The sequence below is a fragment of the Oryx dammah genome, unplaced genomic scaffold (assembly GCF_014754425.2).
Source record: "Oryx dammah isolate SB20612 unplaced genomic scaffold, SCBI_Odam_1.1 HiC_scaffold_29, whole genome shotgun sequence".
NCBI lineage: Eukaryota > Metazoa > Chordata > Mammalia > Artiodactyla > Bovidae > Oryx > Oryx dammah.
In genome coordinates, this window is record NW_024070213.1 from 7,236,992 (window position 1) to 7,263,180 (window position 26,189).

The 26,189-nt window shown below is 43.9% G+C and overlaps 1 protein-coding gene across 2 annotated transcripts; it reads right to left on the reverse strand.

Annotated features, from left to right (window-relative positions):
• Positions 1-26,105, reverse strand: XRCC6 (X-ray repair cross complementing 6). Of its 2 annotated transcripts, none has more exons than XM_040233199.1 (13): positions 25,929-26,105; positions 24,990-25,079; positions 22,473-22,585; positions 13,434-13,572; positions 12,909-13,163; positions 12,078-12,258; positions 9,981-10,167; positions 7,231-7,399; positions 4,772-4,933; positions 4,184-4,313; positions 2,951-3,051; positions 1,111-1,224; positions 1-417 (listed from the first exon to the last, which is right to left on the reverse strand). In XM_040233199.1, the coding sequence occupies exons 2-13, from the start codon at positions 25,063-25,065 to the stop codon at positions 221-223; spliced, it is 1,824 nt and encodes a 607-aa protein (XP_040089133.1). In that variant the 5' UTR covers positions 25,066-25,079; positions 25,929-26,105; the 3' UTR covers positions 1-220. The 2 variants fall into 2 exon arrangements, with proteins under 2 accessions (XP_040089133.1, XP_040089134.1); XM_040233200.1 differs by lacking the exon at positions 25,929-26,105 and adding an exon at positions 25,573-25,926.
• Between the last annotated feature and the right edge of the window lie 84 nt (positions 26,106-26,189).

The following is a 26,189-nucleotide window of genomic DNA, read 5'->3' on the forward strand; positions in this document are numbered from 1 at the left end:
TATAGTACAAAGTTAGGCTCTTTATTCAGACAGTAGAGTAAGGCACACAGCAAAATGAGAGGGCAGGCTATCTCCATGGCAACAGAAAGTCTCATAAACAAAGTTCTTGAGTTCTGTCACACAGACTCATCCTGGATCAGGAGAAGAAAGGTTTTGACTTGATACAAACAAAACCGGGCAGCCTGGCTACACTGTGGAAGGGTGGCTGGCTGCTCTCTGGTCAGGCCTTCTGGAAGTGCTCGGTGAGGACGTCGAGCAGCTCCTGCTTCTTCAGCCCGCCCTTCAGCCCATACATCCTGCAGGCTTCCTTCAGTGCAGGCACGGTGAGCTTACCCAGCGTGCCCCTGCTGACGTGGGCCTTCAGCTCCTCTTCGGACAACTCCACCTTGGGCCTTTTGCTTCCAGAACTTTCATCATCTGAGGACAGAGGTCAGGTGGGAGTGACTGGAAAGGCTACCAGTGGGATCCCAGCTATATGGCACAGGGGCCCTCATGTGACCAGGGCAGCAGCTAACCATCTTCCAGAAAGCTGTGATGCCCACCTAGCACACCCCGGGGAAGACACGTGTCTTGATAAGGCAGCTTCAGTTATACACAAAATTTAAAAGGTATCACATCTAGGAGGGAGTTAAAGGTCATAAGTCTTACCAGTTTACCCCAAACTCCTGATCATTCTGGGTAAGCAAGTCATTCATTCCTTCCTTCCTTTATTCAAAAAGCATTTATACTTTCAAACTATACTACAAAGCTACAGTAATCAAATATAGTACTGGCCCTGAAATAGACACACAAATCAGTGAAGTAGATAGAGTCCAGAAATGACCCTGCATTACACGGGCAATAAATATGACAAAGGAAGCAAGAATAGGGGGAAAAGACAGCCTCTTCAGTACGTGGTGCTGGGGAAACTGGGCAACTCTGCACAAAAGAATCAATTACTTTCTCACACCATACTTTAAAAAAAAACTCAAAATGGATTAAAGGCTTAAATGTAAGACCTGAAACCATAAAACTTCTAGGTGAAAACACAGGCAGTATGCTCTGTAAGCTGTGCGGTGCAGCCAAAAAAAAAAAAAGAAACCCACTGAACATCCATGCCCAGCTGCTTACTTTGTTTTCGCTTGGTTACTTTTCCCTCAGGATTATAATCTGGTGGGTAGACAAGTTCCTTAAACTCATCCACAAGGGAGCCCAGTCTTTTATCCATTACTTCAGTCTTGGGTACTAGAAAATAAAAACAAGAAGAATGGCCTGGTGAGTCACAAACCCAGCCTCTGCCCAGTCCAAATCTACAGGAACCAGAGAAGAAAATATGGAATTGCTGAGACGGGGAGGTGTAAGAAGGCTCCAGGGGGCAGCTCACCTGGCCACGAAAATGTTCACTAAAAGTCTAACATTTACCAAGTAGCTTCTAACAGTTGCATTTAATGAGCACAACAGCCAGGCACTCTCTTAAATGCTTTAAACTTACTATTATTTTTATTTACTCCTCCTAACAATCTCTGGGGTAGGGAAACCTCTTCTCATTTTACAGAGGTGGAAATTCGAGAGGTTAAATTACTTTGCTGAAGTCAAACAGCAGAGAAGGGGCAGAGCTGAGAACAGGGCTAGAGCCAGGGCATTCAACAAGAGTCCCTGCCTTCGGGGCTTACAGGCCAGGAGGGAGAAGGAGGTAAAATCACAAATGCAGCAGAGTCCGCCAGTGCTGTGAAGGAAGAGGCCACACAGGCATGCGGGATCACGGTAGGGCAGTGGCCAGGAAGGACTCTGTGCAGACAGTCTGGCAAGCTGAGTCCAGTCTCAGCAGAAGGCACGGGAATGAGAGACAGCAGGTGGCACAGCTTGCAGGTGGGGTATGAGGAGGGCAGGACCGGCAAGGAGGCTAGAAAGGCAGCATGGCGAGGCCACGGAAGCCTCAGATGCCTGCCCAGGAACTAGGCCTCAGGCTAAGAGTGTTGGGGAGACTTTGAAGGGCTATGAACGGGGGAGCGACATGATCAGACTGATATTTTGGATCTCCCTGCAGGCCAGCTGTGCAGTGTATGAACTAAAGAAGGGTGAGAGAGAAGACTGAAGCAGTGCGGGGTCAGGGGCATGCCAGGCCCAGCTGATAGTCACCACCATGACCCAGGTCCAATAACTCTTATGCTTTTAAGGCTGGCTCCTTTTGTCTAGTATGAAAGAGAACATTAATAACTGGGAAGCCAAGAAGGCCAAACTAACGGTTCTGATCTTTTCAACCTCTGTCTAGAGTCTTTCTTAAATCCAACCTGTTTTCTACTGGGTATTTACTGACATGGCTAAATGTCATGCATCCTTTTCCGAAATACATCAGAGAGTCACAATCCAGACAGGGAACAGCAGGGAGCTCAGAGGCTAGGCAGATCTCCTCCATGCCGGGTAATGAGGTACATTTTCTGAAGGCAGAGCATGCCATCTGATGGAGCAGCAGTGGGCACAGCGGTTCAGAGCAAGGGCTCTGGGCCAGCTCACAGGATTCTGAACCTAGATCCATCCACCACTACCACTTAGTGCCTGGGGCAAGTCACTCCCTTCTCTGCAACCTACGATAGTAACAGCACCCACCTCATGGTCATCAGGAATAAATGAATCAACACATAGGACAACAGTGCCCGGCACACAGCAAGCACTCAATAAATGGTACAGATTGTTGTTTTTAACTTTTACCAACACGGAGTCATGGGTGGCCTACTTCAGAGATGGGTCTCAGAAGCCTGGCACTTTCTCCTCCTTTTACTGCGGAACTGGCCAGATCTGTTCCCAGGCAATCTAAGCTGGTCTAGAAAATCTCTCGAGCAGAGATGACCTGGACAACAAGGTCAAGTACTTAGAGGCTGCCAGGAAATGCATGCATAGTACTAGAGCAGGAAAAATTAACGTGAAAGCCTCCCATGAAAAGAACTTCTCAGCTCGGTTATGGTCTCCTTACATGTCAGGTCCACAGCTTGCTCAGGCTCCATCAAATCCAGCGCCAAGGCTTCCATGTTCCTGAAGTGCTGCTGCAAGACTGGGTTCTCAAAGCTGTCACTTCTGATAAAACAGTAACGTGAATAAATTTTAAAAGATGTAAATATTTAAAAAACAAAAATAAAAACTCAACTGAGACAGTGCAGGCCCAAGGTCAGCTGAGAAATACACCAGGGTAAAACAGCTGGGAGTCTTCTCTCTTGAATCAACCTCTTTCTTCCCAGTTTTCCATTTATTGTCTGATGCTAAAGATCCAAAAGTGAACTTAAAAGCAAAACAATACCCACCTATCTGTCTGACACTGGCAGCTGTGGGCAGACACAGAAATAGAGGAGGCAGGGCCAGGGAAAAGATGAAGGACGGATGATGGGCAGTGAGGAGACAATGAACTTGATAGTCTCTTTTACCATATTCAAAAGCAACATGAGAATAAAAAGGGAAAGAACCCAGAGGCATACAGTCCTAGACTTGAACCCTGGCTCCCGTTCCTTTTATCTGGGTGAATCTGGACAAGTTGCCTCACTCCTCTAAACCTCAGTTTCTTCATCTGTAAAATGGGCAGGTTCTTATGAAAATGCCATTGAATTACATAAATGAGATACTGTTGGAACTGTATCTAGAACAGTGCCTGACACATGGTAGAATCTTAACACTGCTTCCACTTGTTCAATAAAGGACTATACCAGGAGGTTTCCTTTGAAGGAGGAAGGTCAGTTTGCTCAGAAGTAGCCCAGAGACAAAAGATGGAATGTGAAAAAATGGTGTCACTTTACAAAGGTTCTGGGAGATGGTCTACGTGCATGTAAGGGGGAATAACTGGAATTATATAATTATCCTTTTAAGCTTGCAACAGTTGACATTGAATTTACTTACTTTTACTTGCTGTGTGACAACAATCAAGAAGAAGGCCATCTAAGAACCTTCTCCTTACCACTTTTCTGTTGAGCAAACTCAACTAACTAACCTGGCTTTCTCAGCACAACAGGTCAACCAGCTATAAACACTTCGCACAATTCCAGAGTTTCAATATAAGACCTTTCGCTCTCTGCATAGCTTCTAAAGAGTTATAAACCATCAGTTAATGGAAAATAATAAAATCATATTCTCTTGGTCTGTGTTTAAGTTGAAACTCCAGTTAGAGCTTCAACTCAAGAGGCAGTTCCAGAAGAAAGCCTGTGAATAATGCATCACTCGCCTGTACTTGAAGCGGAGCTTCTGAACAATAGCCTTCATCTTGTCTACCTGCTCTGGGTTGGCCATGACTTTTTCGGTAAAGGGCACCTTCCGTTTGTCATCAGCATAGGGCAGGAAGACGAGCTGGAAGCCTGAGGAAGAAAGGTACGTCTTCGGGGACTTGACCTAATAAAAGGCTTCGGTCACCAAGTTGTCGTTTTTCTCTTAGCCCCGATTCACCCTTTTGTGTCCTGTGCTGCTGGGGCTGACTTCCCTGGTGGCTCAGACGGTAAAGCGTCTGCCTACAGTGTGGGAGACCCAGGTTCAATCCCTGGGTCGGGGAGATCTCCTGGAGAAGGAAATGGCAACCCACTCGGTACTCTTGCCTGGAAAATCCCATGGACAGAGGAGCCTGTCAGGCTACAGTCCATAGGGTTGCAAAAGAATCGGACACGACTTCGCGACTAACAACAACATCAACCTTACAAATACACAATTCCCAGGCTCCATTCCTAGAGACTCTGCTTTGGCTGGTCTGAGCTGGTATCCCATGAGTGATTCCAAAGCTTAAGCCAGGTTCAAAAGCCCTGAAATCACCTCTTCCACCTACCTGGGGGAGCCACCTGAATTTTCTGGTCATCCAGCTCCTCTTCCTGTGGCACCAAGGCCACAAAACAAGGCGGGGTGTTCTGGCGCGGTGTGTATCTGCACACAGCCAAGACCTCCTTCTCCAGGCACTTGGTGAGCAGAGCACTGAACAGAGTTGAGCTCCCTGGAAGACAAACGTCCCAGGGGTCTACATCCTAAAGGTGTCTCCTCCTTTCTTCCCTCTTGGCCCAAGTTATAAGCCTATAGTCTATCTTCCATTTTCTTAAAAGGACTTTTGACACTTAGATAGGTCAGGGGTGACAGACCCAGAGCAGAGGGAAAAGTTGGGGGAGCAGAGGCACAAAAAGGAAAGGAGTAAGAGATTGGGAGCATTGAATACTCCATTTAGGAATGTCAGTTCACTTTCACTGTCATTAGGCTAATGATCGGAAAAGGCAATGGCACTCCACTCCAGGACTCTTGCCTGGAAAATCCCATGGATGGAGGAGCCTGGAAGGCTGCAGTCCATGGTGTCACTGAGGGTCGGACACGACTGAGCGACTTCACTTTCACTTTTCACTTTCATGCATTGGAGAAGGAAATGGCAACCCACTCCAGTGTTCTTGCCTGGAGAATCCCAGGGACAGGGGAGCCTGGTGGGCTGCTGTCTATGGGATCGCACAGAGTCGGACACGACTGAAGTGACTTAGCAGCAACAACAGGCTAATGATATAAGCCTGAGTTGCTAATGAAAACCAGTCAGGTCCAGATCCAGGGCATTCATTAGTTATAGCACAGAGGAATATAGGTCTGGACAGATAAACCCAGTGGTCAAGTTCAGTTCAGTTCAATTCAGTTGCTCAGTCGTGTCCAACTCTGCAACCCCATGGACTGCAACACGTCAGGCCTCCCTGTCCATCACCAACTCCCGGAGCCTACTCAAACTCATGTCCATCGGGTCAGTGATGCCATCCAACCATCTCATCCTCTGTCCTCCCCTTCTCCTCCCACCATCAATCTTTCCCAGCATCAGGGTCTTCTCCAATGAGTCGGTTCTTCGTGTCAGGTGGTCAAAGTATTGGAGTTTCAGCTTCAGCATCAGTCCAGTGGCCAAGTTCATGCATCTCTAATTGCAGCACTAAGGAAGATGCCAGGTTTGTGTTTTGTTTTTCCCAAACTCCCTATCTGATGCCTCCAAGAAAGGATTTTAAAGCAAGTAAGTTTTAAACATGCTAATTTCATATCCCCTCCTGGATATTCACAATATGTATCAGTGTATTGTAGGTCCTAAACCAGATCACCTGACCTGCCTCTTGAGAAATCTGTATGCAGGTCAGGAAGCAACAGTTAGAACTGGACATGGAACAACAGACTGGTTCCAAATAGGAAAAGGAGTATGTCAAGGCTGTATATTGTCACCCTGCTTATTTAACTTCTATGCAGAGTACATCATGAGAAACGCTGGGCTGGAAGAAACACAAGCTGGAATCAAGATTGCTGGGAGAAATATCAATAGCCTCAGATATGCAGATGACACCACCCTTATGGCAGAAAGTGAAGAGGAACTAAAAAGCCTCTTGATGAAAGTGAAAGTGGAGAGTGAAAAGTTGGCTTAAAGCTCAACATTCAGAAAATTAAGATCATGGCATCCGGTCCCATCACTTCATGGGAAATAGATGGGGAAACAATGGAAACAGTGTCAGACTTTATTTTGGGGGGCTCCAAAAATCACTGTAGATGCTGACTGCAGCCATGAAATTAAAAGACGCTTACTCCTTGGAAGAAAAATTATGACCAAACTAGATAGCATATTCAAAAGCAGAGATATTACTTTGCCGACTAAGGTCCGTCTAGTCAAGGCTATGGTTTTTCCTGTGGTCATGTATGGATGTGAGAGTTGGACTGTGAAGAAGGCTGAGCGCCGAAGACTTGATGCTTTTGAACTGTGGTGTTGGAGAAGACTCTTGAGAGTCCCTTGGACTGCAAGGAGATGCAACCAGTCCATTCTGAAGGAGATCAGCCCTGGGATTTCTTTGGAAGGAATGATGCTAAAGCTGAAACTCCAGTACTTTGGCCACCTCATGTGAAGAGTTGACTCACTGGAAAAGACTCTGATGCTGGGAGGGATTGGGGGCAGGAGGAGAAGGGGACGACCAAGGATGAGATGGCTGGATGGCATCACAGACTCGATGGACGTGAGTCTGAGTGAACTCCGGGAGATGGTGATGGACAGGGAGGCCTGGCGTGCTGCAATTCATGGGGTTGCAAAGAGTTGGACACAACTGAGCGACTGAACTAAACTGAACTGAAAGAAATCTTTGTTTAGTCCCATGCCTCTAAAACTTATTTGAGCATGAAACGCTTTCAAAACACCTAGTAACGCCTCTTATACAGTTTCCAGCAGTAGGCATTTGGGAAATGCTGCTCAGTAAACTGCCTTCTACATCACTTCTTCGTTTACCCATGGCCCGTGCCCCTTACCATTTATCAGGGACTCCTCGGGGTACATGAATAGGGAGGGCCTCAGGTAATGGTGCTTCTTCAGCATCATTAAGGGCTTGAAACCGATGAGAATCAAACCTGGTTCATCAAATCGCTTAAGCTCTTCTGTTTCCTCTTTCTCTAATACAATCTGGCGATGCCCATAAATCTATAGAAAGGGAAAGGCGAGAGCCATGTAAAGAGGCTACGCAGAGACGAAATGGTTGCCACGTGACACTAGCAAGTTAAAACTGGTGTTCTTCTAAGGGGCAGGAAGCACCTTCCTCCTACCAATAAGAACGGACATTTATTGAGGGCTGACCAGGCACTGCGCTTTTGCCACCCAGTTTATCATCTGTAACAACTTCCTAGGAGGTAAATGTTAAAAACTCTGCTTTACAGCTGAGTGTACTGATGCTCAATAGTTACTAACTTGCTCCAGGTTATACAAGTGAACTGGGCCTTGAACCAAACCACATTTGTCTGGTGCTAAAGGCCTGGCTCCTTAAGCATTTATGCTTTCCCTCATGTAACAACGTGTACTAAACTCTCAGTCCATGGGGTCGCAAAGAGTTGGACACGACTTTAGTGAACAACCACAAACTCTCGGCACCACCCCCGACACATAAAAGATGCTCAAATGTCAGGCACTGTGAGAGGTCTCAGTATGGGAGGCAGACACACACACATCTCTTGCAAACGTCTGTTACTATCTGTTACACCTTCAAATGTCAACATTTGCATCTGGAGCCTAAATATGTGATTTGTAACAGAAATTAGTAACAATCAAATTTGAGTTTTATAAAAAAAAAAAAAAAAAAGAGCTCTTCAGATTTTTCTTGTAGGCACAATGAATCAAGAAAGAAACTCAGTAACCAGAAGAGGTACTGCCTATCAATAAACCAACATGGAAAGCTAGCTACCTCCAAAATGGAAGGGGAAATTTCTTGTCATCTTCTTCTGGAAAGTAGGGCAAGACACTCTGGCCTGAAATTTGTGCTCCAAAAAAACATCTCAAGGGTTGAATCAAAATAATATCTAATTTTAGTCACTTAGTTGATCCTCCTAGGTCTTGAACTTATGCAAAATTGCTCTCCCACATTTTGCATAATTAAAAAGAAAGGATGACTCATTCAACTTTAATTTTAGATATCAAACCTTTGTACAGGGAAGTATTATATTCAACATGCTGAGCTGAGATAAACCATAATGGAAAAGAATATATATAAATATATAAATATATATATATGAAAGTGAGAGTTGCTCAGTTGTGTCTGACTCTTTGGAACCCCATGGACTGTAGCCTGCCAGGCTCCTCTGTCCGTGAAATTCTCCAGGCCAGAATACTGATGTGGGTAGCCTTTCCCTCCCCTGGGGGACCTTCCCAAGCCAGGGACTGAACCCAGATCTCCCACACTGCAGGCGAATTCTCTACTGACTGAGCCACCAGGGAATCCCAAGAATACTGGAGTGGGAACTTCCTGACCCAGGAATCAAACCCGGGTCTCCTGCATTACAAGTGGATTCTTTACCAGCTGAGCTACCAGGGAAGCCCTAGATATAACTGAATCACTTTGCCAAAAAGCAGAAATTAACAGAATATTGGGACTTCCCTGGTGGTCCAGTGACTCCACGCTCCCAATACAGGGGGCCTGGGTTCCATCCTTGGTCAGCAAACTAGATCCCACGTGCCACAACTAATAATAGTTTGAATGCTGCAACTAAATAATAAAGATCCTCCGTACCACAACCAGAAGATCCTTCATGCCACAAGGAAGATCAAAGATCCTGCAACTAAGACCCAGCACAGCTGAATAAATTAAAATCATTCTACAGAGTAAACAAAGGTGAGAGGATGAGACATAAGATTCTACATTCTTAGTCTGTCTTTCAGATTAAGAAAGGCATGCATGTATCATTTCAAAACACAGGAAGAACTGTGATTAGTTTGGGAAAAAAAAACAACCACCACCACCCTCTCCCTTAAAAAAAGAGTACACTTCACATCTAACACACTTCACACTTTCCCTAACTCGTCTCCCTTGTTGCTGCTTAGTCACTAAGCTGTGTTCGACTCTTGTGACCCCATGGACTACAGCCCGCCCGGCTCCTCTATTCATGGGATTTCCCAGGCAAGAATACTGGAATGGGTTGCCATTTCCTTCTCCAGGGGATCTTCCCAACCCAGGGATCAAACCTGGTCCTCTGCACTGGCAGCCGGGTTCTTTACCACTTGAACCACTAGGGAAGCCCTATAGCACAGTGGTAAAGAATCTGCCTGCCAGTGCAGAGACGCAAGAGACTTGGGTTTGATCCCTGGGCCGGGACCATTCCCTGGAGTAGAAAATGGCAACCCACTCCAGTAATCCTGCCAGGGAAATCCCATGGTGGGCTACAGTTTATGGGTTGCAAAGAGTTGGACACGACTGAGTACACACAACTTGCCTACCTAGTCAACTATAAAACCCTTTCTGCCATGGTACTGAGCAAGGAATTAGACTGCTGAGACTCACAGTAGCATGTGCTGAGTGACTGAGGGCTGAAGTTTTCACTGACTTCTCTTTCAAATAACTGAGTCTACCTTTCTAGCCCCTAAGGTATTACTGATCCAGATGCCCTATTCCAAAGGGTAATGACAAAACTTGGCTGGAAGGATGCACATGTGAAAGGTTACTTAACTGGTTAGACTGATCCTGTCTCTCTCCTCAACAGTTCAACAGGACAAAATTCAGTTAAGAAGGAAGACCTACCTGGGACCTCTTGGTGTCACTAGGCAAAAGCAAACTGCCTGTATTTACATTAAATGTCCGGGTCTTGGTTTTCACTGGTTCATTGGTTTCACGATACAGCCTCACTGGAGAAGGTCTGTAAGCCTTCTGGACCATATTATAAATGCCAACAGTGAGAGCTACATCTTTGTTGAGTTTAAGCTTCAACCTGAAGAAGAGAAAAATTTTTAAATTTGGACTGAAAGATTGTACTTTCCTATCTAAAATTCCTTCGTGGCTCCCAAGCCCTGATTTGTTTTATCCCGTCCAATAATTCAAGCTCTTTGAATACAAACATAAAGCATTTTAATAATACAATGGAGTTTGCTATAATATACCTCAGGGTCTGTACCACAAAAAATTAGTTTCAGAACATATCGTTAACTCCTTAAAATAATGATAAAGAATGTACTGTGAAGATTTTTTTAATTGAGTCTAGCCATTTACTAAATCAATTGACAGCTATTCTCTCATTTAATCATCATCATAACCCTATAAGTACTATGTTATCTGTGCTTTCTTCTTGTCTGGTATACCTTCCCTCTTCTTTTAACCATGAAACTCCAATTTTTCTTTGAGAATCTCCCTTTCCCTACTGCTCTGGGAAAATGTCCAGCAAAGTACCGTGCCCTACCTTGACCAAAGGATGGGCATATCTGGTCCAGGCTCAAGCCATCAGACTTGTTCCTGAGAGTCTGGAGACAAAGAGCTTAGGACGGTGCCTGGCACATAATAATCATGCAATAAATAATTATGTTATTTTATTATAGCAACGATAAGTATAATAATTTTCTAAGCCTCAGGCAATTCGTTTTCAAATAGCTCCAATTTATTATTATTCTATCCAGTAGCCTATAATGACTCTTTCACAAAATAGTAAGACTAGCTATCATTTATAATTACATTATTCCTTTTAATCATCACAGCAGTCCTTTAAGGAGGAACCATTTTTGCTCCCATTTTACTGAGGCTCAGAGAAGCTACATGATTTACCCCAGGTCACGCAGCAAAGGGACCAGGAATATAATTCAAATCAGTCTGACTCCATAACCTACTTTCAACCGTTTGTTTCATCCTCCCTGCCACTTCTACCAATATGTTAGATTTCCAAACTGGAGTAGTAACAATATTCCACTGTTTCAGGAAGAGGAGGAAGGTGATAGGGTGCTTATTTGAGGAAAAGAGAAATTTCCCCCCTCTTTTCTTGGGGGAAAGAGAGACCAACGACAAAACTATAACTACAGCAAAGAGAGGCATCTTGGTTTCCTTAAAAAACTTCATGGCTTTTCTAGTGGAACTGTAGTTTTTTGAAAACAGCTCAAAAACTACCAATGGTCTCCTTCTCTACTGAGGAAAGCTGTCTAAAATCAAAGTCTGATGCTCTTCAGTAAGAAACACTGAAGAGGCTTTAGGATTCTAATCCTAACTTCTCTAAAAGAAGATAACCCAACCCTCTGGTTCCCACGGCTCAGATGGTAAAGAATCCGCCTACAGTGCAGGAGACTCAGGTTCAATCCCTGGGTCTGGAAGATCCCCTGAAGAAAGGAATGGCAATCCACTCCAGTAATCTTGCCTGGAGAATTCCATGGACAGAGGAGCCTGGTGGGCTCCAGTCCACAGGATCCCAAAGAGTCAGACATGAGGGAGCAACTAACACTTTCTCCTTTTAATTTTAATAACAAACTAGAATAACACAACAACAATGATAATAATTAACATGCATTGAGTTTTTGTTCTATACGAGGTACTATTGTTATCCCCAATCTACAGAGGAGAAAAAACTGACAGTGTCCTCGAGAGTGAACCTGGGGACACCGTTAGGCCACAGTTGTTTACCCCAAAGGAGTGGAGAGGTGTGTTACTTCGGACAAACAGCATACCTGCTCTGTCTAGAGAAAGAAAAGCAAATAACTTGTGTCATCCTGAAATAAAGCACATTTTGTTAAGAGGAACACAGTGAGGCAGTGGTATAACCCAGAGCTGGTACAGCCCAGAGCTAAGTTGCAAGAAGGTCAAAGCCATGTGTGGCTTCTGATTAGTGAGGGGCCTTGAAGGTGCTGACCCAGGCTTAATACCCACCTGTAGAGCACACGCTTCCTGGTCTCCTTGGCGCGAACCTTCCTCAACAGGTCTTCGAGCTTGCTAGACTCCTCAAAGTGAATCCCTATGTCCTCATCCTCTGCTACGATAATATCTCTGTAGAACAAGGATATGTCAAAGCCTCCACGTTTCTTTAGGTGCATCAAGTCAAGGAAGATACCTGGGGCGAGGACAGACAAAAATGAGGGGAAACAATTTCCAGCAAGGGACAATTTTTTTCAGTTAAGTTCAAATATGCTAAACAAATGCTTCCAAAGACTAGATTGATAATAAACATTTTCAGGACTTAGAGAAAGTGGTTAAGGGGATTAGCTGCTCTAATGACTTCAGAAAAGTTATTCAAAGAACCACCATTCGTGGTGGCACTGAAGTCAAGAAAAGCTCACTCTGGTAGAGTCCTTCGGACAGCTAATGGCCTGACCATTTTCACTGGGAATGTTACATAAGGGTTTCCCCTAGCTTCACTTTATTTTTTCATTTTCCTCTGAAGGGTGAAAAGCAAATATTTGATGTCAGCTACAAAGAAGCAATGAAACACGACTTAGCAACTAAACAATGACCAAAATAAAAAACAACGGAAAGGACTTCCCCGGTGGTCCAATGGTTAAGACTTCACGCTTCCATCACACGGGGCATGAGTTCAATCTCTGGTTGGGAAACTAAGATTCCCACAAGCCACACAATGTGATCAAATAAAGACTGGGGGCCTTCTCCTTTGGGGAGAGGGTGTACTATCCTTTGTTTGCTGAATAAAACTGAGCTGTAATGGAGCTGTTAAAAAAAAAAAAAAACCAGAATGAGAATACCAACCAGTGTCCCGGAGATCCCCAGCTTTGGTCCTGGCCCGGCTGGCTTTGGCACTGTCATCACCGTGGGGGTCATCTTCATTGGTGAAGAGCATGATCCTTTTATGGCTCATCCTGAACTGGACGTCGCTGAAGAGGTTGGCACAAACCCACAGCACTTCACTTAAGGAGTAATCAGAGCCATGGCCGATGTGGTCTTGGAAATATCTCTTCCCCTCCGGCCCCTGGAACTTGTCAAGCTCCTGCACTCGTTTAGCACCTGATCGGAGACAGGGGGTTAAATGGGCAGGAAAGTCAGAACGGTGTCAACAGCCACGCTTACAAAACTAACCAAAGGGCCTAGGGTCTCTTTCTCAGCCAGAGCTGATTAACCCATGCAACAGAGGTCCACATCCCAGTAAGAACCCCCTCGTGCAGGAAAGCGTACTCCCAGTCAAGATGTCATTGCTTCCTCTTCCACAGCCCTCCTTGTGCATGGCAGTTACCTTCTCATGTAAAAGGGAAAGGTTGATCACAGAATACTATTGACCTGGATTATCCAATTCCTGTAAGACGTAAATATTTTTGAAATTCACTGAATTTTTGTCCTTCTTGGTACCATAGAACACCACTGCCAAGAGATCTCGATTACTGCTTATGATCTTATTGGTGTATACGCTCCGGATGCACTGAAAAAACAAAAACAAAATTTCAATTAATATTATTTACCACTAAACTTAAGCTCCACAAGTGCCTGACACACAGTAGGGCACTCAATATATGTTTGCTGAATTTGTACATGGCCTTAGAGTAAGGCGTGACTCCTACCTTAAGGAAACTCACAAACCAGTGAGAATGCTGGCCATTTACATTATGATAACAAAAAAGCAGATTGTGATAAACACAGAACAGAAGTATAAGCAGTTCCTACTATAATAAATCAGAGAATTGAAACCAGGTATATACCCAGGAAGGAAACTCTACTATATGGAAATAAAAATAAATAAAAGCCCAGCACTAGAATCAGAAATGGAGAAGGCGATGACACCCCACTCCAGTACTTTTGCCTGGAAAATCCCATGGATGGAGGAGCCTGGTGGGCTACAGTCCATGGGGTCACGAAGAGTCAGACACGACTGAGCGACTCCCCTTTCACTTTTCACTTTCATGCATTGGAGAAGGAAATGGCAACCCACTCCAGTGTTCTTGCCTGGAGAATCCCAGGGACGGGGGAGCCTGGTGGGCTGCCGCCTATGGGGTCGCACAGAGTTGGATACGACTGAAGCGACTTAGCAGTGGCAGCAGCAGAATCAGGAAACCAGAATGTGAGTCCCAGTGATGTCATTTACTTAATTGGCTGAGTCTAGACAGGACACTTTATCATTTCTCTAGCAGCTTGATACCAAGAAACAAAATATACATGTATAAAATTTAAGCGAATGTTAAACATATGTGACCTGGGGGCTTCCCCGGTGATCCAGTGGTTAATGACTTAGCAATTAAACAACCACCACCACCAGTGGTTAAGAATCCATCTACCAATGCACAGGACCCAGGTACTATCCCTGGTCCGGGAAGATCCCACATGCTGTGGGGCAACTAGGCCTGTGCCCCACAACTACTGAAGCCCACGCACCTAGACCCCACGCTCTGTAACAGAAGAATGAGAAGCCCAAGAACCCCAACTAGAGAGTAGCCCCCAACCCCTACAACTAGAGAAAAGCCTGCAGGCAATGAAGACAGAGAACAGCCAAAAATAAATAAATAAATAAAATGTTAAAAAAAAAAAAAAAGTATATGTGACCTGAAATAAATCTGTAACTATCAACAGCATTTTTTGAAATAAAATTTGCTTAACTACACATTTAAAGACATCAGTATTCCAGGAAAGTTCTAGCCATCCATTTAAACCAAAGCCAGCATCTGATAAATCAGTGTCTCATAAGTGGGTTAGTCCCTGTGGCCTATAATTCTAGAGACACTGAGAAAATTAAGTTTCTGATTCTGCAAAGCTGAGGAATAAACCAACCCTGGCAACCCCTCTCCATATCCTGCTTGAGACTCTACCTGGTCTTCCTCCTTAGCAACTCTCTCCTGGAATGCAGAACTTATATATGGCATGTCTAGTCATTGACAGTAATCTTCACGGCAAGGAGTCATTTTTTAAATTTAAATTTTTTATTTGTTAAGTCTAAAGACAATTAAAAATCTTTAAGGTAATCATTTCTATAAATATTTTAATCTATTCTTTGAGCACTCTACAAACTTCTATAAAAATCTGGTGAGGGTTTCTTCATGTTCTAAAATAAACCACATACAGAGACAGCACAAACTAAAACAGAATATACGTAAATGTTTTTTCATTGCTCCTTATCAAATACATTATGTTCATCTGTGAATGTTTCATTTATGCACTGCATAATACGGTGGTTCTTTCTGGGTTCTCTAGGTATTCCCATTTCACTGAGCCCTGTAAAATTACACATAGCAATCTCTTTACATATACTGTAAGTGTATCATTTTGGGGCAGAGGGTATATAGCCTTCATCACATCTCCTAAGAGGCCCGTGATCCAAAAAATGTTAAAGCAGTGTTCCTCAAAGAGTGATCTCCAAGCATTGGCATCACCTTGGAACTTTGCAGGACAAGCATTTTCTTTTCTTTTTGGCCTCTGTATGTGGGATCTAGTTCCCCAACCAGGGATCAAATATGAGCCTCCTGCAGTGGAAACATGACCACTGCACCACCAGGGAAGTCCCTGGAAATGCAAATTCTTGCACTCTACTCTAGACCTATAGGATCAGAAATTCTGACTGCGGGGTGAGGTCCTACAATCTGTGTCAACAAGCCCTGCATGATGTAGGTTAAAGACTGAAAACCACTGCTTTAAGGTTCAAAATTGCTTTTATTCTTTTTTAGATGCAAGATATTCTGACTTGTCAACCGAAAGAACTATTTATATAGAAATTAGAACATGAGAAACCTCTCTTTGATTCCCAACTGCAAAAATATGAGAAACAAGATATACAATAAATCCTTAGAAATTCTTCTCTGTGGAGAAATAGTAACATGTTTAATTGAGGTGAAATTCACATAACAAAACTAACCATTTTAAAGTGAACAATTCAGTGTTCAATTAATACACTCACAATGTTGTACAGCCACCACCTCTATCTGTAACAGTTACCAAACATTTTCATCATCCCAAAAGCAAACCCCATACCCATTAAGAAGTTACTCCCCATTCTTCTCTCCCCCTCCAGCCTGGGGTAACTGCCCACCTGCATTCTCTGTGGATTATCTATTCTGTATTTCATATAAATGCAAACATACAGAATGTGACCTTTTGCCGGGCTTCTTTCACTTAATGTTTTCAAGGTTCAATCACCTTGTAGCTTGTATCAGTACTTCATTCTTTTTTATGGCTTCAGTCCAGCTGGCTTCCCCGGTGGCTCAGTGGTAAAGAATCTGATTGCCAATGAAAGAGACTCAGACTTGATCCTTGGGTCAGGAAGATCCCCTGGAGAAGGAAATGGCAACCCACTCCAGTATTCTTGCCTACAAAATTCCATGGACAGAGGAACCGGATGGGCTGCAATTCATGGGGTCACAAAAGAGCCAGAATGGCTTAGTGACTAAATAACAACAATAATATTCCACCTAAGTATAAACTCCAATACTTTGGCCATCTGATGCGAAGAACTGACTCACTGGAAAAGACCCTGATGCTGGGAAAGATTGAAGGTGGGAGGAGAAGGGGATGACAGAGGATGAGATGGCTGGATGGCATCACTGACTCGATGGACATGAGTTTGAGCTCTGGGAGTTGGTGATAGATAGGGAAGCCTGGCGTGCTGCAGTCCATGGGGTCCCAAAGAGTAGGACAAAACTGAGCAACTGAACTGACTGACTATATATAAACATTTTGTTTATCCATTCAAAAAGTTTTAGAATGAGATAGGGAGTGGTGACATGAATGACTAAATACCTTAAAATTGTATATTTCAAATTGGTTATGAAATTACTTCCTAATTTTGTTTTGTGAATTACATCTCAATCTAAAAAATGAAAATATTTAATTCTGACAATTTGACACAGCAGGTACTATTATTACTTCCATTTTACAGATGAGAAAATGTATAAAACCTTTAGCAACTCTCTTAATATCATACAGTTTATAAGTGGCAGAATTAGGATTTGAGAAGCTGTTTTTTATTTAATTGGGTAAATACCCAGGAGGGGAACTCCTGGGTCAAATAATAAGTCTATGTTTAAGCTTCTGAGGAACTGCCAAACTGTTTTCCACAGCAGCTGATCCATTTCATATTCCCACCTGCAACGTATGAGGGTTCCACTTTCTCCACATCCTTGCCAACACTTCCTATTGTTCTTTTTTTTTTTAATTATACCAGCTCTAGTGGGTATGATCGGAGAAGGCAATGGCACCCCATTCCAGTACTCTTGCCTGGAAAATCCCATGGACGGAGGAGCCTGGAAGGCTGCAGTCCATGGGGTCGCTGAGGGTCGGACACGACGGAGCGACTCACTTTCACTTTTCACTTTCATGCATTGGAGAAGGAAATGGCAACCTACTCAAGTGTTCTTGCCTGGAGAATCCCATGGACAGGGGAGCCTGGTAGGCTGCAATCTATGGGGTTGCTCAGAGTCGGATATGACTGAAGCAACTTAGCAGTAGCAGCAGTGGGTATGAACCTCATTTCGGTTTTGGTTTGCACTTCTCTAATGCCTAAAGATCTGATAGATAGAGTGCCTGATGAACTATGAAATGAGGTTCATGACATGGTACAGGAGACAGAGATCAAGACCATTCCCATGGAAAAGAAATGCAAAAAAGCAAAATGGCTGTCTGGGGAGGCCTTACAAATAGCCATGAAAAGGAGAGGCGAAAAACAAAGGAGAAACGAAAGATATAAGCATCTGGATGCAGAGTTCCAAAAAATAGCAACAAGAGATAAGAAAGCCTTCTTCAGCAATCAATGCAAAGAAATAGAGGAAAACAACAGAATGGGAAAGACTAGAGATCTCTTCAAGAAAATTAGAGATACCAAGGGAACATTTCATGCAAAGATGGGCTCAATAAAGGACAGAAATGGTATGGACCTAACAGAAGCAGAAGATATTAAGAAGAGGTGGCAAGAATACACAGAAGAACTGTTCAAAAAAGACCTTCATGACCCGAAAAATCACAACGGTGTGATCACTCATCTAGAGCCAGAAATCCTGGAATGTGAAGTCAAGTGGGCCTTAGAAAGTGCCAGGAGCCAGCATGGGAGATCCCAGCCATGACAAGGTCATGCGGAAGAGACCTAACGGGCAAGGTGGATCGGGACTCAAGGGACCCCATGGACCTGCTCGAGCATCTACGCCAAAACCAGAATCTGTCTGTCTTACTATTTTATATCTCTCACTAAACCTGTCTGACATTAACAGGGGGCTATCCCCGACCACCGTTCTCTGGAGAAAATCAACTTAGGGCTCTAGTTAATAAGTCTCCTGGGCATGATAAGTGAAAGTGAAAGTGAAGTCGCTCAGTCGTGTCCGACTCTTTGCGACCCCGTGGACTGTAGCCTACCAGGCTTCTCTGTCCATGGGATTCTCCAGGCAAGAATACTGGAGTGGGTTACCATTTCCTTCTCCAGGGGAATCTTCCCGACCCAGGGATCGAACCCAGGTCTCCTGCATGGGAGGCAGATGCTTTTACCTCTGAGCCACCAGGGAAGATCTGGGCATGATAGGAGTGTTTCAATTCAAACCATTCTGATGGCTTTCTAACTTGCCTGACAGGTTTATCCGGACTTTTACAACCATGCCTGTGATTGTTCACAGCCTCCCAACCACGAGAGGCACGGGAAGCTTAAAACATTCTAAAAATATAGAGCCTTTCGAGGAGTTAAAAATTATTATAGTAGTACTGGTGAAGGGTTTCATTGTTGAACCAATGCTTGCTGCTAAGTTTTCATATCTTTCGTTGTGTGCCTGGGAGTGCATTAATTAATATAGTTGATATACAGAAATATAAGTAGTAGCCTTGGTATTAACATTATTAAACCTTGAGTTAATAAATTCTTTGTTATAGCCCACTGCACCTTTGCCCTATAAGAATGCAACTTTATCTAGTGCTTTTGGAGAATGGCGCTAGACTTTAGAAAAATCACCTTTAGAGAAAATAAGTATTTCTTTGGAAGGAATGATGCTAAAGCTGAAGCTCCAGTACTTTGGCCACCTCATGCAAAGAGCTGACTCATTGGAAAAGACTCTGATGCTGGGAGGGATTGGGGGCAGGAGGAGAAGGGGACGACCGAGGATGAGATGGCTGGATGGCATCACGGACTCGATGGACGTGAGTCTGAGTGAACTCCGGGAGTTGGTGATGGACAGGGAGGCCTGGCATGCTGCGATTCATGGGGTCGCAAAGAGTCGGACACGACTGAGCAACTTAACTGAACTGAACTGAACCTTTATCAGAACAAAGAGTCATAAAATGTTATCAGGCCTCCTGGCCAGAAGATGATGTAAATCACCTAAGACCTTTGTAAATGGAAAGGTATGCAGAAAAAAGCCTGGTCTCGATAAGGGTCAGGACTGCTGACCCTGCATGACTCTGCATCTTCCATTATTCTCTATGTACAACTTAAGGTATAAAAGCTCCTTTTGAAAATAAAGTTGTGGGCCTTGCTCACTGAGGCTTGGTCTCCCCATGTCATTCTTTCTCTTTCTCTTTCTTTTTCAGGTGATTCCCCTGGAGCACAGAGGCTCTCTGAGTTCACTTTCCTGCCAGGGCTTCTAAGACCCTCTCGAGAAGGTTCTCTGCGCCTTCGCCTGAGGGCGAGAGGGCGCCTGAGGCCTTCGTGAACAGAGCAAGTCCCATGTAGGTGCTTTATTGGCTTTCTGTGGAAACCAAGGAATATCAACTTCTTCCTCTCCTCTACTTTCTTAACTGCAACATTCATTCTCTCTCTCTCTCTCTCTCTCTCTCTCTCGCCGACACCATCTCTCCTAAGGGTACCGCTGGATCCTGCTGGAGCTGGACCCCGGTAAGAAAGCATCACTACGAACAAAGCTAGTCGAGGTGATGGCATTCCAGTTCAGCTATTTCAAATCCTGAAAGATGATGCTGTGAAAGTGCTGCACTCAATATGCCAGTACATTTGGAAAACTCAGCAGTGGCCACAGGACTGGAAAAGGTCAGTTTTCATTCCAATCCCAAAGAAAGGCAACGCCAAAGAATGCTCAAACTACTGCACAATTGCACTCATCTCACATGCTAGTAAAGTAATGCTCAAAATTTTCCAAGCCAGGCTTCAGCAATACGTGAACCATGAACTTCCTGATGTTCAATCTGGTTTTAGAAAAGGCAGAGGAACCAGAGATCAAATTGCCAACATCTGCTGGATCATGGAAAAAGGAAGAGAGTTCCAGAAAAACATCTATTTCTGCTTTATTGACTATGCCAAAGCCTTTGACTGTGTGGATCACAATAAGCTGTGGAAAATTCTGAAAGAGATGGGAATACCAGATCACCTGACCTGCCTCTTGAGAAATCTGTATGCAGATCAGGAAGCAACAGTTAGAACTGGACATGGAACAACAGATTGGTTTCAAATAGGAAAAGGAGTACGTCAAGGCTGTATATTGTCATCCTGCTTATTTAACTTCTATGCAGAGTACATCATGAGAAACGCTGGACTGGAAGAAACACAAGCTGGAATCAAGATTGCTGGGAGAAATATCAATAACCTCAGATATGCAGATGACACCACCCTTATGGCAGAAAGTGAAGAGGAACTAAAAAGCCTCTTGATGAAAGTGAAAAAGGAGAGTGAAAAAGTTGGCTTAAAGCTCAACATTCAGAAAATTAAGATCATGGCATCCGGTCCCATCACTTCATGGCAAATAGATGGGGAAACAGTGAAAACAGTGTCAGACTTTATTTTGGGGGCTCCAAAATCACTGCAGATGGTGACTGAAGCCATGAAATTAAAAGACGCTTACTCCTTGGAAGAAAAGTTATGACCAACGTAGACAGCATATTCAAAAGCAAGACATTACTTTGCCAATAAAGGTCCGTCTAGTCAAGGCTATGGTTTTTCCTGTGGTCATGTATGGATGTGAGAGTTGGACTGCGAAGAAAGCTGAACACCGAAGAATTGATGCTTTTGAACTGTGGTGTTGCAGAAGACTCTTGAGAGTCCCTTGGACTGCAAGGAGATCCAACCAGTCCATTCTGAAGGAGATCAGCCCTGGGATTTCTTTGGAAGGAATGATGCTAAAGCTGAAACTCCAGTACTTTGGCCACCTCATGTGAAGAGTTGACTCATTGGAAAAGACTCTGATGCTGGGAGGGAATGGGGGCAGGAGGAGAAGGGGTGATGGAGGATGAGATGGCTGGATGGCATCATGGACTCGATGGATGTGAGTCTGAGTGAGCTCCGGGAGTTGGTGATGGAGAGGGAGGCCTGGCGTGCTGCGATTCATGGGGTCGCAAAGAGTCGGACACGACGAGCGACTGAACTGGACTGAACTGAATGCCTCTAGATGTCCGAGAGTCTTTTCATGTGCTTTTGGACATTTGAATATCTTTAGAGAAACGTATTTTCAAGTCTTGTGCTCATTTCTAAATTAGGTTGTCCAGGGCTTCCCTGGTGGTACAGTGGATAAGAATCCTCCTGCCAGGGACTTCCCTGGTGGTCCAGTAGTTAAGAATTTACCGTGCAATGCAAAGGACATGGCTTCCGTCCCTGGTAGGGGAACTAAGACCCCACATGCCATGGAGCAACTAAGTTCATGTGCACAACTAGAAAGCTCGAGTGTTGCATCTAAGACCAACGCAGCCTAATAAATAAATAAATAAATATTAAACAAACAAACAAAAGAATCCTCCTATCAATGCAGGTGACATGAGTCCAATTCCTGGTGGAGGAAGATCCCACATCCCAAGGATCACCTAAGCCAGTGTACCATAACTACTGAGCCCGGGCTCTAGAGCCCAGGAGCCAAAATTACTGAGCCTTCATGACCTAGAGCCCATGTGCTGCAAGGAGAAGCCACCACAATGAGAAGCCCTTACAGTGTAAATAGAGAGTAGCCCCGCCTCGCTGCAACTACAGAAAGCCCACGTGCAGTAATGAAGATCCAGCACAACCAAAATAAAATTAATAAATAAAAATTAGGTTGTTTGTCCTCTTGTTGTAATAATCTTCCACAATCACAAGTAATACTCAGCTTCCACATAATTACTTACAAAAGGACTTATTCTCACAGCGTAACTGTTGGAACTTCTTTCCTTCCTTTACACAAACATCTCTAGAGAAAGAGGAGCCAACTTCTACTACCAGAGCTAACACAGAAGGTGGGAGCAATGTATTCCCAGGGTCAGAAGTTCAAACCCAAAATAAAATGGGCCTGCTCTCCAATTACTGCTACTCTTTTTCAGCTGCAAGTATAGGCAGCCATCCTAGGAGGCTAACCACCATTTATCAATCCAAACAAACTTTTCTAGGAGTCCACATTTTTTAAAGGGGTGTTAATACTTTTTTGTTTGTTTAATTAAATGAAAAGGTAGTCTCACCTGGATGCTCATGTCAAAAGGAGTCAACTCATCTTCATCCTGAGATTCAAACATGGCTCTGGAAGCATCAACCAAGAAAATCAAACTATCTCTTCCTGAATATGAATACTCTCCTATGGGGGGAAAAAAATTTGAAGGAAATATTTGCAGTTGTTTCAATTTATCATGTTTATTATTCATATAAAACAAATAGAAAAAAGCCCATTAAGCAAAACTATAACCTGATGAATTATTATAAGATGAATGCCCCTAGGGAATTCCTTTGTGGTCCAGTGGTTAGGACTCCATGCTTTCACTGCTGAGGACACGGGTTCAATCCCTGGCCAGAGAACTAAGATTTGGCAAGCCATGCTCATGCAATGCAACCAAAAAAAAAAAAAAAGGGTGAGCACTCTTAAAATCAACAGCACATTAGGAAATTGAATCTTGCCAGTCACCCCTGAAGCCCTCTCCAGGTCCCCTTCCAATTTTAACACCCACCTTCCTCCCAAGAGTAACCACCATCCTGACTTTGGTAATCATTTTTCATTATTTTTCTTTACAGTTTAATCATCCAAGCCAACATTCCTACTCACTGGTTTTGACTTAAAAAAAAAAAAAGTTTTTAAAGCCTCTTAATCCATGGATAGCCCCTCTGTCTTTTGTCTCTTATAATTTATTTGCCAAAGAACATAGATACTATGTCATATAGTTTTCCACCTTCTGGATTTTGCTTGACTACATTCTTTTGATGTAGATTAACATAGTTTGGTCTTTTCCACAAAGGACCTATAGAGACTTCATCAGATTTGGTGTTCTTTTTTTTTTTCTGGCATAATTACATTATAGGTGATGTTGAGTTTTTCATCAAAAGACATATAATATCTGGTTGTCTCCCTTTTGACTATGTTTCTTCCTAATGCAATAAATTTATTTACTCATCTTTTCTAAAGCAATATAGCAATACATATCAAGAACCTTAAAGAAAAATTCTACCTTGAGCCAATAAATTTTACTTCTTAGGAATCTATATTAAGAAAATAAGATATGGAAAAACCCTATGCAAAAATTTCCACAGTGTTGTTTATTAAAGTAAGAAACAAAACTAAAATGTCCAAAGGAAGGCAGACTGAAAAAATTCACAGCACATTTAAAATGAGTCATAGAGGCTATATTTGCAGTTACATGGAAAGATATATCTATAGTACAGTAAAGAAAAAAGGCACACAAAGTTATGTTTAAAATTCTTTTTGAAGAACATAAATTTTGAAAGTATAAATTAAAAAGGAGGAAATATAAGCACTGATTAAAATTATATAAAAATCAGATATTAACAAAAACAGACTATATATACTTAGGAAATACATAGTCTGAAAGATATAGGAAGGAAATATGCTAACTGCCAAAATGCTAGTAATGGCTGTGTAAAGGTGGTAGATTATGTAGATTACAGATCTTTCATTTTTATATTTCTTATATTTCTCACTTTTAATAAAAATACTTTAAAATTTTCTACCCAGGACTAAAATTAACCAGTACGTAGAGTACATGATTTCCTAAAAGAAATCAACCCTGAATATTCATTGGAAGGACTGATGCTGAAGCTCCAATACTTTGGCCACCTGATGCAAAAAGCCAACTCACTGGAAAAGACCCTGGGAAAGACTGAAGGCAAAAGGAGAAGGGGGCAGCAGAGGATGAGATGGTTAGATAGCATACTGCCCCAGTGGACATGAATCTGAGCAAACTCAGAGACAATGAAAGACAGGAGAGCCTGGGGTACTGTAGTCCATGGGATCCCAAAGAGCTGGATGCAACTTATTAACTGAACAAGACATGCAACCCTTGTTTCTTTTCCTTTGGCCTATGTGTTACTGTGTTGCCTGAACACATACTCCCAAAACACCAGGCTAAGGTGAAGGAATGACTCTTGTATCTGTGTTGCTAACATTTACTCTTTGGTTGCTGCAGTTATTGTAGGGTGAAAGCATTTTTGCACTGAGGTCCAAGAATGAGAAAAACTACTTTCCTGGGTGAGGAAGGGTCTTACTTGAGTCACCTAAGGTGACCCTTAATGCCAGTGTTTCAGTGTAATTTATTGGAGCTCAATCTATCAGTGCCCAGCAAAAATTTAAGACTAGGAATGTACCATAGACTAGAGTAGGACCTGAATAAAAGTGCCTAGGACTTCCCTGGTGGCTCAGCTGGTAAACAATCTGCCTGCAATTTGGGAGACCTGGGTTCAATCCCTGGGTTGGGAAGATCCCCTGAAGAAGGGAACAGCTACCCGCTCCAGTATTCTGGCCTGGAGAATTCCATGGACTGTATAGTCCACGGGGGTCGCAAAGAGTCAGACATGACTGAGCAACTTTCATTTTCACTTTCAGAGCAGCTCTGCAAAGTTCAAAGGGAGGAAAGTACTGGAGATTCTCTGGGGAGAAGGGTGGGCCAGGAGGCAACAAGGGTCATCCAGCAGAGATAGGCAGGGAAAAGTCTTTCACACACACACAATGGTACATGTTAATGAAAGTCACTTACCACCTGCTTCAAGGCCCTCTTCTTGTTCTTCTTCCTCATCACCCTGATTTTTGTAGTAAGACTCCCACCCTGACATGTTGTTACTGCTCACTAGGTGAAAGAAAGCGAAGATCAGTAACAAAGTGAATTTAAACCTAAAAGTTATCCACTCCTAGGATCCTCTGAGATCAGTTCTAAAGGTTATAGGTTACTTGTGAAAAATGTGGATGCTGGATCCTGCTGCCTGGTAAAGTCGCTCAGTCGTGTCCGACTCTTTGCGATCCCGTGGACTGTAGCCTACCAGGCTCCTCTGTCCATGAGATTCTCCAGGCAAGAATACTGGAGTGGGTTGCCATTTCCTTCTCCAGGGAATCTTCCCGACCCAGGGATCAAACCCGGGTCTCCTGTGTTGGGAGTCAGACGCTTTAACCTCTGAGCCACCAGGGACGCCCGAGTGCTTGGAGTGCTTGGTAATTGAGATGCAAAGGTAAACGGGCATGGGACCATTTCTGAAGCAGCCTCTCCTGAGCTATATCCCTTATGGACGATTCAGGGCCGGTGGCCCGTGATAACCCCTCTAATGGGTGTGCTTGGGTAGCATGACCTAGTGGTCCAGTCTCGCCTCTGGCATCATCTGGACTGGAGATTCCCAGTCCAGGGTACTGCGTCTCTTAGCAGACCCACTTATCCTCATCCCGCCCCCAAATCCTCCCCAACTCCTCAGCCAGCTATGTCCACTGAGGTCTCAAACGAAGCTGCCCTCCAAGGCCAGGTGCCGCTTTCTCCCCGAAGGAAGAAACGGAGATCAGAGGCTGTCTCCTCCACCCCCTTGGGTCTGCACACTTCTGGCTGACACCACCCCACCGCGAGGCTACGGGGGACTCGCAAGACTGAATATGCAAAGCAGAATGAAGCCAGCCCTGGCCAGCAAACAACAGAGAACAGCCCCTACCCGCCTACCTGGAACTCAAGGAAGAGATCAATTTGGGCAGAAGGCGGGGCGACGCGCACGCGCAAGCTCCTGTTCTTGCACCCAATCAACTCCGCTTACGTCATCACGCACTGCGCGCCCTGTTCCTGTCTAGCAAACACGGCCACTCCCACAAGCCGCTTTCCGCACCGGACCCGAACTACCACCAAGCTGTCTGCGAAGCCCCACCCCCGCCCGCCAAACCCCGCCCCTCGCCGTCCGTCAGGACACTACGCACATGCGCGAAAGTG

Bases quoted from the DNA above. Each gene is read 5' to 3' on its own strand.
- XRCC6 (XM_040233199.1), bottom strand. From the start codon at position 25,065: ATGTCAGGGTGGGAGTCTTACTACAAAAATCAGGGTGATGAGGAAGAA. The intron at 12,259-12,908 runs GTTGGTATTCTC...TCCTCGCCCCAG, and splicing joins TGGGGATCTCCGGGACACTG to GTATCTTCCTTGACTTGATG. The intron at 4,934-7,230 runs GTAAGGGGCACG...TTTGTCTTCCAG, and splicing joins CGAGGAGTCCCTGATAAATG to GGAGCTCAACTCTGTTCAGT.